Here is a 13,308-nt window from a genome sequence, read left to right on the forward strand (position 1 = left end):
AAAGTGTTTATAATTAAATATACAAAAGATTAAAACAACGAAATTAAAAAAGAAATATATAAGAAAAGATCATTAAAGTAAATTAACAAAAGAAACCAAAAACAATAGCAACAATTGAAACTGCAGAGATAGAATTGATTAATTTATTAGCACCACCTTCGTAAACAGATACTTGTGGAGAAGAAACAGTACCATTAGCAGCTGCTGAACCTTGTTGTTGAGCAATTGAAACAGATGCAGAACTTTGAACAGCAGCACCTGTAGATGTTGAAACTGCGTTTTGGGTAGAGCTCACATCATTTGATTGTGTTGGAGCAGCATTACCAGTGTTTTGTGTAGCAGCAGATTCAGAAATTATTGAGACATTAGTAGCTTGAGTTTGTGGTTTGATAACAGATTCACTTGAGGCTTGAGAAGCTTGAGCAGAAGCTGGAGCTGATGAAGCAACAATTGGTGATTCTGATTTTGGTGTAGCAGCTTGATGAGCAACAGAGCTTGGAGCTGATGATGAAGTTTCAACAGGGATTGAAGTTGATGATGGAGCAACTGGTGAAGGAGCAGAAGCAGCAGAAGCACCTGAAGTTGAAGATTCTGGACAATAAGTTGTGTAAACAGTTTGAACACCAGAATGAGTTTCAGTAATGACTGTTAAAGCTCTTTCTGAAGATGATGATTCAACAGCAGGTGATGTAGAGCTTGATGAAGCTGAAGATTGTGAGGCGATTGATTCATAATAATCAGTAGCAGTGACATAGACTCTACCTGGTTTTTGGTTGTTAATTTGAGATGAAGAAGCACCACCGGTAATTGGGTACAATGAAGTGAAAGTACCAACAGAACCACTTGAAGTTGAAACAAAAGTTGATGTGTAAACACCAGTTGAAGCAGCATTGGCATTTGAAGTTTGAGCAGGTTGAGCGTTAATATTTGTAGTACCACCAGTTATTTGAGCATGAGTTCTTGAAGCAATAATTTCAGAAATTGGACAGTATGTAGTATAAATTGTTTCAATGTTATTTATGGTTGAAGTAACAGTAGTTAAGTATAATGTTTCACCATTACTTATTGAATTTTCAGCATATGAAGCAGATGAAGAGCTTGATGCTGAATTCGTTATACTTTGTGAACTTGAAGCTTGTGCAGAAGCAGCTGATGAAGCAGATGAAACTAATGATGAATAACCAGCAGATGAAGAAATAGCACCATTACCACAATCTGATTGATAGAATGAGAATTCTTGACATGAATCCCATGTTATTTCTTGATTTGAATCATCAACTAAATGATAAACAGATTGACAATCAGCAGTTAATAAGATTTCATCACCATTATCTTTTGAATAAACAATTTGAGCACCTCTTAAAGCAGAACATAATTCAGAATTTGAACCAAATGAACCTTCAATATCTATACCTTCATCATTAACAGTAGCTTTAACATCTGAAGCATTTCTGAAGTAATAATTTACATCTAATGTTGACTTATAGTCTATTGGTGTGAATAATGATTGAGCACTGGCAGCAGTAGCTAAAGCACCTATTATACTACCTTTGAATAAGTTATTTGTTTGAACCATTGTTAGCTATCTATAATATGTGAAAGGATTGATGATTGTTAGCGAGTGAATATATTAGCAGTTGGTAATAGCTTTGTAATGTATAAGTTATTTCAAAAGATTAAAATTATGAAAGTGTTAAACATTTGAAAGAAGATGGGAATGATATTGATTTTATAAAATTTATTAATCAACCTTCATCTTCAAGTACGAAACCAGCTTTCTGAACCATGACTTCACTCCTTTACACTTTTGTGAAAAAACCAAAAGTGTTTGTAGACTTTGCATGCCACTTTTTTAAGGAAAAGTTTATACCATTTCTCAAAAAAACAATACAAGTTTGAGGCGCGTGTTGGTTGACCAAATTTGTTATCAAAGTATAATTGTGCATTTGCGCGATGAACTGCATGTAAATGCACTGACGATCTTAAACCATAAACCATTTGCGCAAAAAAACTGTTCATTTTGCGAAAACATTTGCGATTCCCAATCTGGTATCGCACCAGATTCCATCAAAAGTTTGTAAAAATGTATATAACCAGCCATTTTTAAACTAATTTAGTTCTTCAATGCGTTGGAAGAAAAGGTGATGATGGTTGTGAAGGGGTTTGAGGAGCTTTAAGACACTTCACCAGCATTGTGGAACAAAAGAAGAATTCTTATTACCATGGATCTCCGTTACTCAACTATATTATTTTGCACCGCTATTTCATGGTGATTATTATTTTTTCATTCTGTTATATTAGCAGTTGCACTTGAATTGAACAATTGAATACAAAGCTACTAAATAATAAAAGAGATGGATTACTATGGAACAAAAGCAGATACCATGTCGATTTATTAATACGATCTGACCCGTTCCCTTTTCCATATTGCTATCATCCAGATCTCGTTGTTAACGTCCGTGATATTATTTGAAGGTCTCTATAAGCCCATTAAAGTAGATATAATCATATGATTGATAATATTAAAATACTACGTAATAGATCAAACGTGTATATCAGCCTATATAGTTTCTATTTCAGCTAGCTAGCTGGCACTTCATGAATCATATAAGCTTTTGTTACGAATGTGGTCAAATATGATTGAAATTTCACCAAAATTTTTGGAGACCCCTCTAGACAAACCGTAAAACTTCATCTAGAGTATCAAATAGTCCCCAATAACAACCATCTCTTAACAATATCATGCCATCTTCAATCAATTCACTTTTAAAATTGTGACACTTTGAATTCCCGGTTACGCAGCCCGCGCCATTCTGAACACATCACCGAATTTCTCGAAACTTGTGGATTTGTTTTTTAGGGGCGGATCAAGTTTCATGATGTCAAAGTTGTTGATAAATTCATAGCAAAAACACTCAATTGAACTCAAAAGACTCGAGAAATCTATTGTTTAAAGAGGTCAAACACAATGGAACAAATCAATTTATCTACACATGGAAAAGAAATCCAAAAAGCTTATGAACAAGTTGTTAGAGGTGATCCTTCAATAACTTGGGTTATTTATGGACCAGATTCTCAAAAAGCTTATAAAGTTAATGAACAAGGTACAGAATTTGATGAATTTTTAGAAAGTTTTGATGAATCACAAATTCAATTTGGGTTAGCAAGAGTTAATCCACCAGGTTCTGATGTTCAAAAAAATTTATTAATTGGTTGGTGTCCAGATTCAGCTCCAATTAAATCAAGATCTTCATTTGCTCAAAATTTTGCTGAAGTTTCAAGATTATTAAAAGGTTATCATATTCAAGTCACTGCTAGAGATACTGATGATTTAGACAGGAATGATTTATTATCAAGAGTTAGTGCTGCCGCTGGTGCTCGTTATTCAATTCAATCAGCTAGATCTAATGCTCCAACAAGTTCAAGTTCAAGTTCATTTGCACCAAAACCTTTCAAACCAAAAACTGTGGAAACTCCAAAACCAAAACCAGCTCCAACTCCAGCTCCAGCTCCAAAAGCTGCTGAACCACAAGTTATTAAACCATCACCAAGTTCAATTGCTAAAGCTAAAGCTGCTTCCACATCAAATGATGATGATTGGAATGAACCTGAAATTAAAGAAAGAGATTTCTCTAAAGATCCATTAAAACCAAACACATCAACTTATAAACCAATTGGTCGTGTTAATTTACAAGATGTTATTAAAGAAGAAAAATCAAGACCAGATCCAAGATTAGAAATTGAACAATTAAAAGAAAAAGAAAAATTAAAGAAAGAAAAAGAATTAGATGATTATTTGAAAACTAAATCTGCTAGTTTTGGTGCTAAACCACCTGCACCAGCATCTGGATTAAATAAAGATTCTGATAAAGTTGTTGGTGGTATTTCAAAATCTTTTGGTACTGAAAATGGTAAAACTCCTGCACAAATTTGGGCTGAAAAAAAACAAAAATCTTCTAATTCCACACCAGAAGCTTCAGCTCCATCAACTAAACCTGAAGAAACTGAAGAGACTGAAGATCAAGAAGAAGAAGAAGCTAATGTTTCAGATTTAAAGAGTAAATTTGATAAATTAAATACTGATGGTCATCCATCTCCAGGTTTACAAAGTGCACAACCAGAAATCACAAAAGTTGATAAACCATATGATTTCCAAAAAAATGCACCACCTGCTTTCAAGAGTGGTATCCCATCACCAGGTATTAAAAGTGCTTATCCAGGTGAAGAAAGACCTGCATTCCCAGGTAGAGATGGTGATGTACCAGAACAAGATGAAGAAGAGGAAGAAGAAGAAAAGGAAGAACCAAAAGAAGAACCAGAAGAAGAAGAAAAACCACCAGTTTTACCATCAAGAGGCGCTGCTGCTGCCCCACCTCCACCACCATCAAGATCTGCTAATGCTACACCAACTCCATCATTACCACCAAGAGCTCCAGTTGCAGCACCAGAACCAGAACCAGAACCAGAAGTTGAAGAACAAGAACCAGAACCAGAAGTTGAAGAAGAAACAGAAGAAACAGGTGCTACTGCAATTGCTGAATATGATTATGAAGCATCAGAAGATAATGAAATAACATTTGTTGAAGGTCAAAAGATTATTAATATTCAATTTGTTGATGAAGATTGGTGGTTAGGTGAAACTGAAAGTGGTGATAAAGGTCTTTTCCCAGCAAACTATGTAACATTAGAAGGATAAATTTGATATCATCTCTTGTTCTGAATCTTAATGTATACTCTTTTTTATTGAAATTATGAATATTTAAAAGATTTTTAAAGTTTATTGTATAATATAAATCTGTTTTTGTAGCGACACGACTCATCACCTAAAAAAAAAATTATAACGGTATAATAAAAAGAAAATTTTCATCTTATCAACTCCGAGATAATAAATAACAGAATTATACATTATATTTGATAAACAGTATATATAATAAATAAGTTCAAAATGGTTACTTTTAGTTGTGAAGTGGGTATAAACATTGGTTATCTTTTTTCAGTTCCATTATACTAACATGATATACAGGTTTGTAATGAATCAATGCTTAAAAAAAAAAGCAGATCAACATACTCAAAGATGTTATGGTGCTTATTTCACATGTATTGATTGTTCAACTACTTTTTCAGATGGTAACTATAGACAACATACACAATGTATAACGGAGGATGAAAAATATCAGAAGGCGATGTATAAACCAAAGAAACAACAACAAAAGCAACAACAACAACAACAACAACCTAAACAACAACAAAAACCAAAAGAAGAATCAAAACCAGTAGAATCTGTTACACCAGTTGAGAAAAAAGACAAAAAAGAATCTAAAAAAGAGGATAAAGTTACTAAACCAAGTTTTGATTTAGGTAAATATAAAGGTAAATCATTATCAAAAGTTATTAAAAAATTATCAAAAGATGAACAAAAAGATTTATTGAAAAAAATTCAAATCACTAAAGATGGTAAATTAGAATTAAAATTATAAGTCATGTGTACAGTATATAACTCATAGGAGGAAAAATCAACATATATGCATTAATCTAATATAAAACATTTTTTTTTATTTATTTAAACCTCTGTAAATCTTGTGATAAAATTGTTGCAGTGTATCTATTGGGAAAGTTAAAACGTCAAAGAAATAATCAGGTAAGAAATCTTTTAAATCATTTGAAAGATTTGATTCATCTTCATTAATTGGTGTATAAATGATTTCTGAAGAATCTTGTTTTGAAATTGTTAATTTATAATCTAATACTCCATTTTTACCAGATTGTGAACAATCAAATGATAAAGCTTCATCTGTATCTTCAGCTTTATGAATTCTTAAACCAACAATTTGTTCCAACATATCTAAAATCAGTTCATTTTGATACGATTCTTCATCATTATCATTTGATGAATTTGATCCATTACCATTTGTTTCTAATTCTATAAGTCTTGCTTTAGTTTCTTCTAATTCTGTTAATAATGATTGATTTTGAGATGTTAATGAATTAATTAAATCATCTGAAGTTTTAAATCTTAATTCCGTGGAATTTTTCAAATCATCAAATAATTGTTCAGATTTTGTTGTTTTCAATTCATCTATTATAGAATTTAATTTTGGAATGTTTTTAGATAAGAATGATTGATTTATAGATTGTTCAGTTCTTTTATGATCTAAATCATTAGATCTTGATATATTGTTTGATGGATTTCTCTTGATAGGTGAAGGTATTCTTGATGAAACTGATGAAACTCTTTTTGTAGGAGAATTTGGCGCTGGAAGTGATCTAGGTTTTGGTAATTGTCTAGCACTAGATTGGGCAATTGGTTTAGGATCAGACTTTGTTGTGCTTTTTTTTGATTCTGGTTCCTTAACTTCAGGTTCTGGCTCTGGAATTGGTTCTGGTAATCCTTCTTCTTGTGGTTGGTCTTGTTGTTCATCTGGTTCTTCAACTGGTTCTTCCTTCTTCTTTCTACCACCTTTACGAGTTTGTTTCTTTGGAGCTGAAATTCATGTTAGTCCCGGTGAAATGATATAGATCTAATTATCAATATACATACGTTCCTCTAGTTCAACTTGAGATTGATCTTGAGGATCTTCCTCTTTTTGGTTTCTTTTGGAGGCTCTAGTATTCTTTCTCTTTGGTGGCATCTTTAGACAATGAGACAATATATCAGCTTAACAATCAAATTCAAATTAAATCAACAGGTATTAAATCTTTTTTTCTTTGAAATGTTTATTGTTTGTTTACATTTTTGAAAGACGCGGTCGGAAATGTGAGAATTCAGTCACATGACATGAATGCATTCCGAGGGCAAAACAACTGTCACGTGCGATTACATAATCAAAAAGGGAGTCAAATTCGCGACTATTTCGCGACTGTATTATTTTTCCTTCCCTCGGTTTTAATGTTCCCGCGAAAATGAATTGCCACATGATTTTCGAAATCCGAGATTCAGGAGACTTTGAAAAAAAGACTTTTTCGAGTTTTTAAAAAAGTGTTGATACTCAAATGAACCGTTTTCACGCTGAATAAAAGACATCAACAAAAAACACAACGCAGTGAATTCGACATTCCATTGATATCCAGGCGCTATCATTACACCAGAAAGATTGCCCCTATTTCACTGCATCACAATGTCCTATCCGCAAAGACCAACCCATCAGAATTATCAAAGGTTAAATGAACTTCTTGAAGCTATCAAGGAGGAATTTGAAAATGTCAACAATGAAGCTTCAAGTTTTAGATTACATAAAAATGAATATGATATTAAATTTAATCAACAAACAAGTGAAATGCAATCCATCAAGCAAACCGTTTATGAATTAGAATTGGCTCATAGAAAAATTAAAGAATCTTATGAAGATCAATTGGCTACATTAAAACGTGATTTAGACTTAAAAGATAGACAATTAGCTTCTTTCCAACAACAAGTTCAACAAGGTCAAACTCCTCAAGGTCAACCAATCTTAACAAATGGTGCCACCAATTTACCAAAACCTCAATTTGGTACATATCAACCAGGTTCAAATGTTGCTACTCCTCAACAAGCACAATCTCAATTACCACCTGTTCAACAACAACCTCAACCACCTCAACAACATCATCAATTACCACCTCCATTACAAGCTCAACAACCTGGTCAACCTCCAATTCCTCAAACACAACAACAACAACAACAACAATTACCTCCAGTTGGTTCTGTTCAACAACAAAATTCAGTTTCTCCAAATCAACCAAAAGCCGAATCAGGTGCACCATTAGCTCCAATTCCAAGTCAACAACAACAACCTCAACAACAACAACAACAACCACAACAACCAACTCAAACTGAAGAAACTAAACCAACATCAACTCCAAGTGGTGGTGCTCAAACTGCTACACCTGCAACTTCAGCTGCTGTTACCGGTTCAGGTGGTGCCTCAACAGTTGCAACTCAACAACAACAACAACAACAACCATCAACACATGCTTCAAATGGTTATTTAGTCCCAGCAAATCAAAGAGCTTCACATAATAAACAAATTCCACCATTTTTACATGATTTAGATTCAACTTTAGTTCCTGCACATTTAAAAAAATTACAACCAGATTATTATATTTTATATAATCCTTCATTACCAAAAAATGTTGATGTTGAATTAGTTCATTCATTAGATCATTCATCTGTGGTTTGTTGTGTTCGTTTTTCAAATGATGGTAAATTTTTAGCAACTGGTTGTAATAAAACAACTCAAGTTTTTGGAGTTGAAACTGGTGAATTAGTTGCAAGATTAACTGATGATAATACTGCAGCAGAAAATGGTAATTCAGGTGCAGATTTATATATTAGATCAGTTTGTTTTTCACCAGATGGTAAATATTTAGCAACAGGTGCCGAAGATAAAGTTATTAGAATTTGGGATTTATCAACAAGAAGAATTACTAAATATTTAAAAGGTCATGAACAAGATATTTATTCATTAGATTTTTTCCCAGATGGTAATAGATTAGTTTCAGGTTCTGGTGATCGTACTGTTCGTATTTGGGATTTACAAAGTGGTCAATGTTCATTAACTTTATCAATTGAAGATGGTGTTACCACGGTTGCAGTTTCACCAGATGGTAAATTAGTTGCAGCAGGTTCATTAGATCGTACAGTTCGTGTTTGGGATTCATCAACAGGATTTTTAGTTGAAAGATTAGATTCTGAAAATGAAGCAGGTACAGGACATAAAGATTCAGTTTATTCAGTTGCTTTTACATCAGATGGTTCAGAAGTTGCATCAGGTTCATTAGATCGTACAGTTAAATTATGGTCATTAAAACAATTGGGAAATTCTGCAAATACAAGTACAACTCAATCCAAGAATGTTACAGCTTGTGAAGTTACTTATGTTGGTCATAAAGATTTTGTACTTTCAGTTTGTTCATCACCAGATTCAAAATATATTTTATCAGGTTCAAAAGATCGTGGTGTGATATTTTGGGAAAAAAAAACTGGTGATCCATTATTAATGTTACAAGGTCATAGAAATTCTGTTATTAGTGTTTCTGTTGCTAATAATGCTATTAGTGGTAATGGTATGTTTGCCACTGGTAGTGGTGATTGTAAAGCAAGAATATGGAGATGGAATTCAGTGTAAGTGAAACTACACTGCTTTTTTTGATCAATTCTGATCTTATTTTTCTATTATCTTTTAAGAATTAAAGATTAAATTAAACAAAATTATTTGGCAGGTCAAATATTATTTTTAATTTTAAATCTTTTGTTTTTTCTTTTATTTGGTTATTTACAAAGATAATTTCCTTTTTTATTTTTTATTATGTTTTTTATGTGTTTATTATATATTGATTAGAAATATTCAACTAATTTCTAATCATTATAAAATGTGTGTTATATATAAATAAAGTACGATTTTGTGTTTTTTGAAGTTTAATTATTGAGACAATAATAAAAATTGATTTTGTAATATAAACTACATGTACAAAGTATTTAAAGCGATTTTATGCATGAATTTAACTTTTTTAAATAGTATACAAATAATTAGCAAGTATTAAACAATTGATCTAGTATATAAAGCTCTCCTTAAGCTTTTGGATAACCTTCAGCATTAACTAAAGATTCTTTAGTATCTTGAGGACCATCACCAACTTTTGTTAAGATGATTCTATTAACACCTTTATATAATTCATCATCTAATTGGAATTGAATTTTTTCTTTTATTGAGTCAAATTGTTGTTCAAAAGCACCAAGAGTTTCTTGAGAATATTTTGATTCCCAACCTTCAACTTTTGAGAATAATTTATATAAGAAACTGAAAATTTTTGATTCATTTTGATCTTCATAATAAATAACTGCATTTGGACCTGCATCAAATGTATAAGCTGCAACAGTTTTACCATAAAATTCATTAATTGAATGAACTAATTTAATGATTTTTTTAGAGGTATCATTTAAATAAAAAATTGGTGGATAAGAATCTAAACAAGTTGCATGGAAAGAATTTGAATCTTTCATTGTTAAATCTGCAAATTTTGTAAAATCTTTATCTAATATAGATTTTTTCATTTCTTCAAATCTTTTTGGAACAACTTCTTTAATTCTCCATTGGAATAAATCTGAAGTTTGCACCGTGGTTTGCATACCACTTGTTGATGGAGTATCTTTTTTATCAGCACTAACAACTAAAATAGCAGCTTTTAAATTTGACCAATGAGATAATGGAGCAACTTCAACAGCTTTTGAATCTGAACCATCTTCTTTTTCACCCATTTCCCATGCAACATAACCACCAAAGACAGATCTACAAGCAGAACCTGAACCTTTTCTTGCAATTTTAGAAATTTCTGAAGTTGGCTGTGGTAATTTATATAATTTTGCAATTGCAACAACTAAAGCGGCAAACCCAGCAGCTGATGATGCTAACCCAGCAGCAGTTGGGAAATTATTTTCAGAAACAATATGTAATTTCCAATTTGAAATTTTTGGTAATGAATCATCTTTTGATTCTAATTCTTGACGTAAATTTCTTAAATCTTTTAAACAATTTTGTGTTCTTTCTGAAGCTAATGATTCTTCTTTACCATTTAACCATAATTTATCTTCTGGGAATTCGGATGAAGTGGCAACAGATGTTAAAGTTCTCAGATCATCTTGAGCTAAGGTCACAGAAATGGATGAATTGGTTGGTAAATTCAATTGTTTATCTCTTTTCCCCCAATATTTCAATGTCTAGATGTTAAATGTTAGATACCGCTATAGAAATCACACAAAAAGAAGGGATAATAAATCCTCAAAAAGGACACTCACCGCAATGTTGACTGGAGCTGTGGTTGATGCTGTGTAGACTGTCATATTGATAACCAAATAAGAGTAATTGATGGCTGAAATCAGATCAAAATTCCCTTTGAAAGCTGTGTTGATAATTTTGATTTTAATTTATTTTTATTTTTGTTTTTTGTTCAACGTTTAAACGAAAATCTGAAAATCTACAAAACACATTCGCGAAGGTATAACGGAAATGATGGAAATTTGGTTTAAAAGAGGCTTAATTGGGTGGAAATTGGTGTTTAAAAGCAGTAGAATGCTTATTATTATGAGTATAATGAAATTTATATATTTGGCTTTTGATTCCCCTTTTTCTGCGCTGTCTTACTGGTTTTCTACGCTTTCCACCTGTCAAAACGCAAATAATCTCGAGGAACTTTTTCAATATGAAAAGCTCGAAAAATTTAAACTAAAATAAGCTTATCTCGTATCTTTTCTACTCAGACACAAGATCAACATCTTTTAATATTCACTGAGATCAAGATGATACGCTTCATTCCATTGCTTCACAGACAGATACGATTCCCAATCACCAACTCATCTTCTCACAATACCCTTTTCAAAAGACTTATTCAATCATCTTCAAAGCAATTAACCACTGTTCAATCAACTCCACAAGTACAATCACAAAGTGCTATATTAGCTGAAAGATTCACCCCAGAGGAACGTGCTTTAGCATCTAAACAAAGATTACAAGGTTTAGGACCATTAGTATCTCGTTTACCTGAATCTTGGATCCCATATGCTGAATTATCAAGATTAGAAAAACCTGTAGGAACATGGTTATTATATGTTCCATGTACTTGGTCAATCATCATAGCAGCTACTCAAACAGGTGCCCCATTTGTATCCACTATGAGTATGTTGGCTATTTTCGGTACAGGTGCACTTATTATGAGAGGATTTGGATGTACTATAAATGATTTATTAGATAAAAATTATGATGATAAAGTCTTGAGAACTATTGAAAGACCAATTGCAAGTGGTAGAGTCACTAGAAAACAAGCTGTTGCGTATGCTGGTGGTCAATTAGCCCTGGGGCTTGGTGTTATATTAATGATCCCATTAGATTGTTTTGTTTTAGGGGCTGCTTCATTATTACCAGTTTGTACTTATCCATTATTCAAAAGATTTACTTATTATCCACAAGCTGTTCTTTCATTAACTTTCAATTGGGGTGCCCTATTAGGATTCCCTGCAATGGGTCTTTGGGATATAAATACCATGTGTGCATTATTCGCTTCAACTTTCTGTTGGACTATGATTTATGATACAATTTATGCTCATCAAGATAAAAAATTTGATATTAATGCTGGTGTTAAATCAACAGCTTTAAAATGGGGTACCCATTCCAAGAAAATTTTTAGTGGTTTATCTCTTGCACAATTAAGTTTATTAGGTTATGCTGGATATAGTGCTGGTATCCTATTAAATCCAGGTTTTTTAATTGGATCTGGTATTTTCAGTTATAGATTAATTAAAATGATTAAAGATGTTAATCTTGATGATCCAAGAGATTGTTGGAAACATTTCACTAGTAATATAAATTCTGGATTGATTTTTTCTGCTGGATTGTTGTTTGATTATATCTTGATGTGTCTTGGTTTATTGTAAGTAGTTAGATTTTAAAATTATATATATACATTATGGCATTTTGATTGAAGTTTTGTAGTTTTTTGGTGATTTTGGTGATGTTTATATTTCACGAATTTTTTTTTGTACCCATATAAAATTTGACATGAACCATAAACATCAGATTTTCAACAAATCAACAAATAAATCATAAAAAAATACGTTAACAGATACTCAAACATAACTCTATAGCATGTCCAACATCAACAGAGTCAAGAAACCAAAGATCCATAACTCCAAATCTTCAGATCGTCGTTTGGCATCTGGTGTACGACCAGAATCATTCTTATTATCACAACAACAAAATAACTTGAATATAAAATCACAATCAACAACACCAACAACAGGTGCTAATAATACCACAAATAATACTAAACCACACAATAAACAACATCATAAACCAAATAAGAATTTCAAGAAACAATCCTATGGAAAAGATCATACATTAGATGAATGGGATCCAAAACATTTTAGATTATTCGTTGGAAATTTAGGTTCAGATGCAAATGATGGTATATTGATGCAATCTTTTGGTGTATATCCAAGTCTTACAAAAGTTAAAGTACCCATGGATCATAAGAATGAAAATAAAGGTTATGGATTTGTTGCTTTCAGTGATCCAAATGATTATTTAAAAGCTTTTAAAGAATTGAATGGGAAATATATTGGTCATAATCCTTGTGTTTTGAAAAAAGCTAATGATTTAAAGAAGAAGTAAGTGGTGTAAAAGTGGGTTATTGAGGGTTCAGATCATAATAAGTATACCATTTCATACAAAAATAATGAGATATTTTACATTTTATTTAAAATTTGTAGTTTGTAGTTTTTGTTTCACGAAAATTTTATAGGGAAAGTAAAAAAAATATAAACTTCACCACTTTTCAAAA

General features: G+C 32.0%; 7 protein-coding genes across 7 annotated transcripts; 4 read left to right on the forward strand and 3 right to left on the reverse strand.

Moving 5' to 3' along the window:
- Positions 1 to 82: 82 nt before the first annotated feature.
- BN7_1917 (Cortactin-binding protein) lies at positions 83 to 1,576 on the reverse strand (the record flags this gene model as incomplete). Its single annotated transcript, XM_011277423.1, has 1 exon — positions 83 to 1,576. The coding sequence occupies one exon, from the start codon at positions 1,574 to 1,576 to the stop codon at positions 83 to 85; it is 1,494 nt and encodes a 497-aa protein (XP_011275725.1).
- Positions 1,577 to 2,968: 1,392 nt separating this feature from the next.
- On the forward strand, positions 2,969 to 5,477 carry ABP1 (Abp1p; the record flags this gene model as incomplete). The annotated part of the gene is made up of 2 exons (XM_011277424.1): positions 2,969 to 4,678; positions 5,163 to 5,477. The coding sequence occupies 2 exons, from the start codon at positions 2,969 to 2,971 to the stop codon at positions 5,475 to 5,477; spliced, it is 2,025 nt and encodes a 674-aa protein (XP_011275726.1).
- Positions 5,478 to 5,552: 75 nt separating this feature from the next.
- CSM1 (Csm1p) lies at positions 5,553 to 6,629 on the reverse strand (the record flags this gene model as incomplete). The annotated part of the gene is made up of 2 exons (XM_011277425.1): positions 5,553 to 6,450; positions 6,535 to 6,629. 2 exons carry the CDS (start codon positions 6,627 to 6,629, stop codon positions 5,553 to 5,555), a joined length of 993 nt encoding a protein of 330 aa, XP_011275727.1.
- A 486-nt stretch (positions 6,630 to 7,115) lies between these two features.
- Positions 7,116 to 9,104, forward strand: TUP1 (chromatin-silencing transcriptional regulator TUP1; the record flags this gene model as incomplete). The annotated part of the gene is made up of 1 exon (XM_011277426.1): positions 7,116 to 9,104. The coding sequence occupies one exon, from the start codon at positions 7,116 to 7,118 to the stop codon at positions 9,102 to 9,104; it is 1,989 nt and encodes a 662-aa protein (XP_011275728.1).
- Positions 9,105 to 9,547: 443 nt separating this feature from the next.
- MVD1 (diphosphomevalonate decarboxylase MVD1) lies at positions 9,548 to 10,816 on the reverse strand (the record flags this gene model as incomplete). The annotated part of the gene is made up of 2 exons (XM_011277427.1): positions 9,548 to 10,693; positions 10,766 to 10,816. 2 exons carry the CDS (start codon positions 10,814 to 10,816, stop codon positions 9,548 to 9,550), a joined length of 1,197 nt encoding a protein of 398 aa, XP_011275729.1.
- A 456-nt stretch (positions 10,817 to 11,272) lies between these two features.
- On the forward strand, positions 11,273 to 12,403 carry COQ2 (4-hydroxybenzoate octaprenyltransferase; the record flags this gene model as incomplete). The annotated part of the gene is made up of 1 exon (XM_011277428.1): positions 11,273 to 12,403. The coding sequence occupies one exon, from the start codon at positions 11,273 to 11,275 to the stop codon at positions 12,401 to 12,403; it is 1,131 nt and encodes a 376-aa protein (XP_011275730.1).
- Positions 12,404 to 12,614: 211 nt separating this feature from the next.
- Positions 12,615 to 13,139, forward strand: BN7_1923 (Polyadenylate-binding protein, cytoplasmic and nuclear; the record flags this gene model as incomplete). The annotated part of the gene is made up of 1 exon (XM_011277429.1): positions 12,615 to 13,139. One exon carries the CDS (start codon positions 12,615 to 12,617, stop codon positions 13,137 to 13,139), a length of 525 nt encoding a protein of 174 aa, XP_011275731.1.
- Between the last annotated feature and the right edge of the window lie 169 nt (positions 13,140 to 13,308).

Source organism: Wickerhamomyces ciferrii, contig 00043 (assembly GCF_000313485.1).
Source record: "Wickerhamomyces ciferrii WGS project CAIF00000000 data, strain NRRL Y-1031 F-60-10, contig 00043, whole genome shotgun sequence".
Classification (NCBI taxonomy): Eukaryota; Fungi; Ascomycota; class Saccharomycetes; order Phaffomycetales; family Wickerhamomycetaceae; genus Hansenula; species Hansenula ciferrii.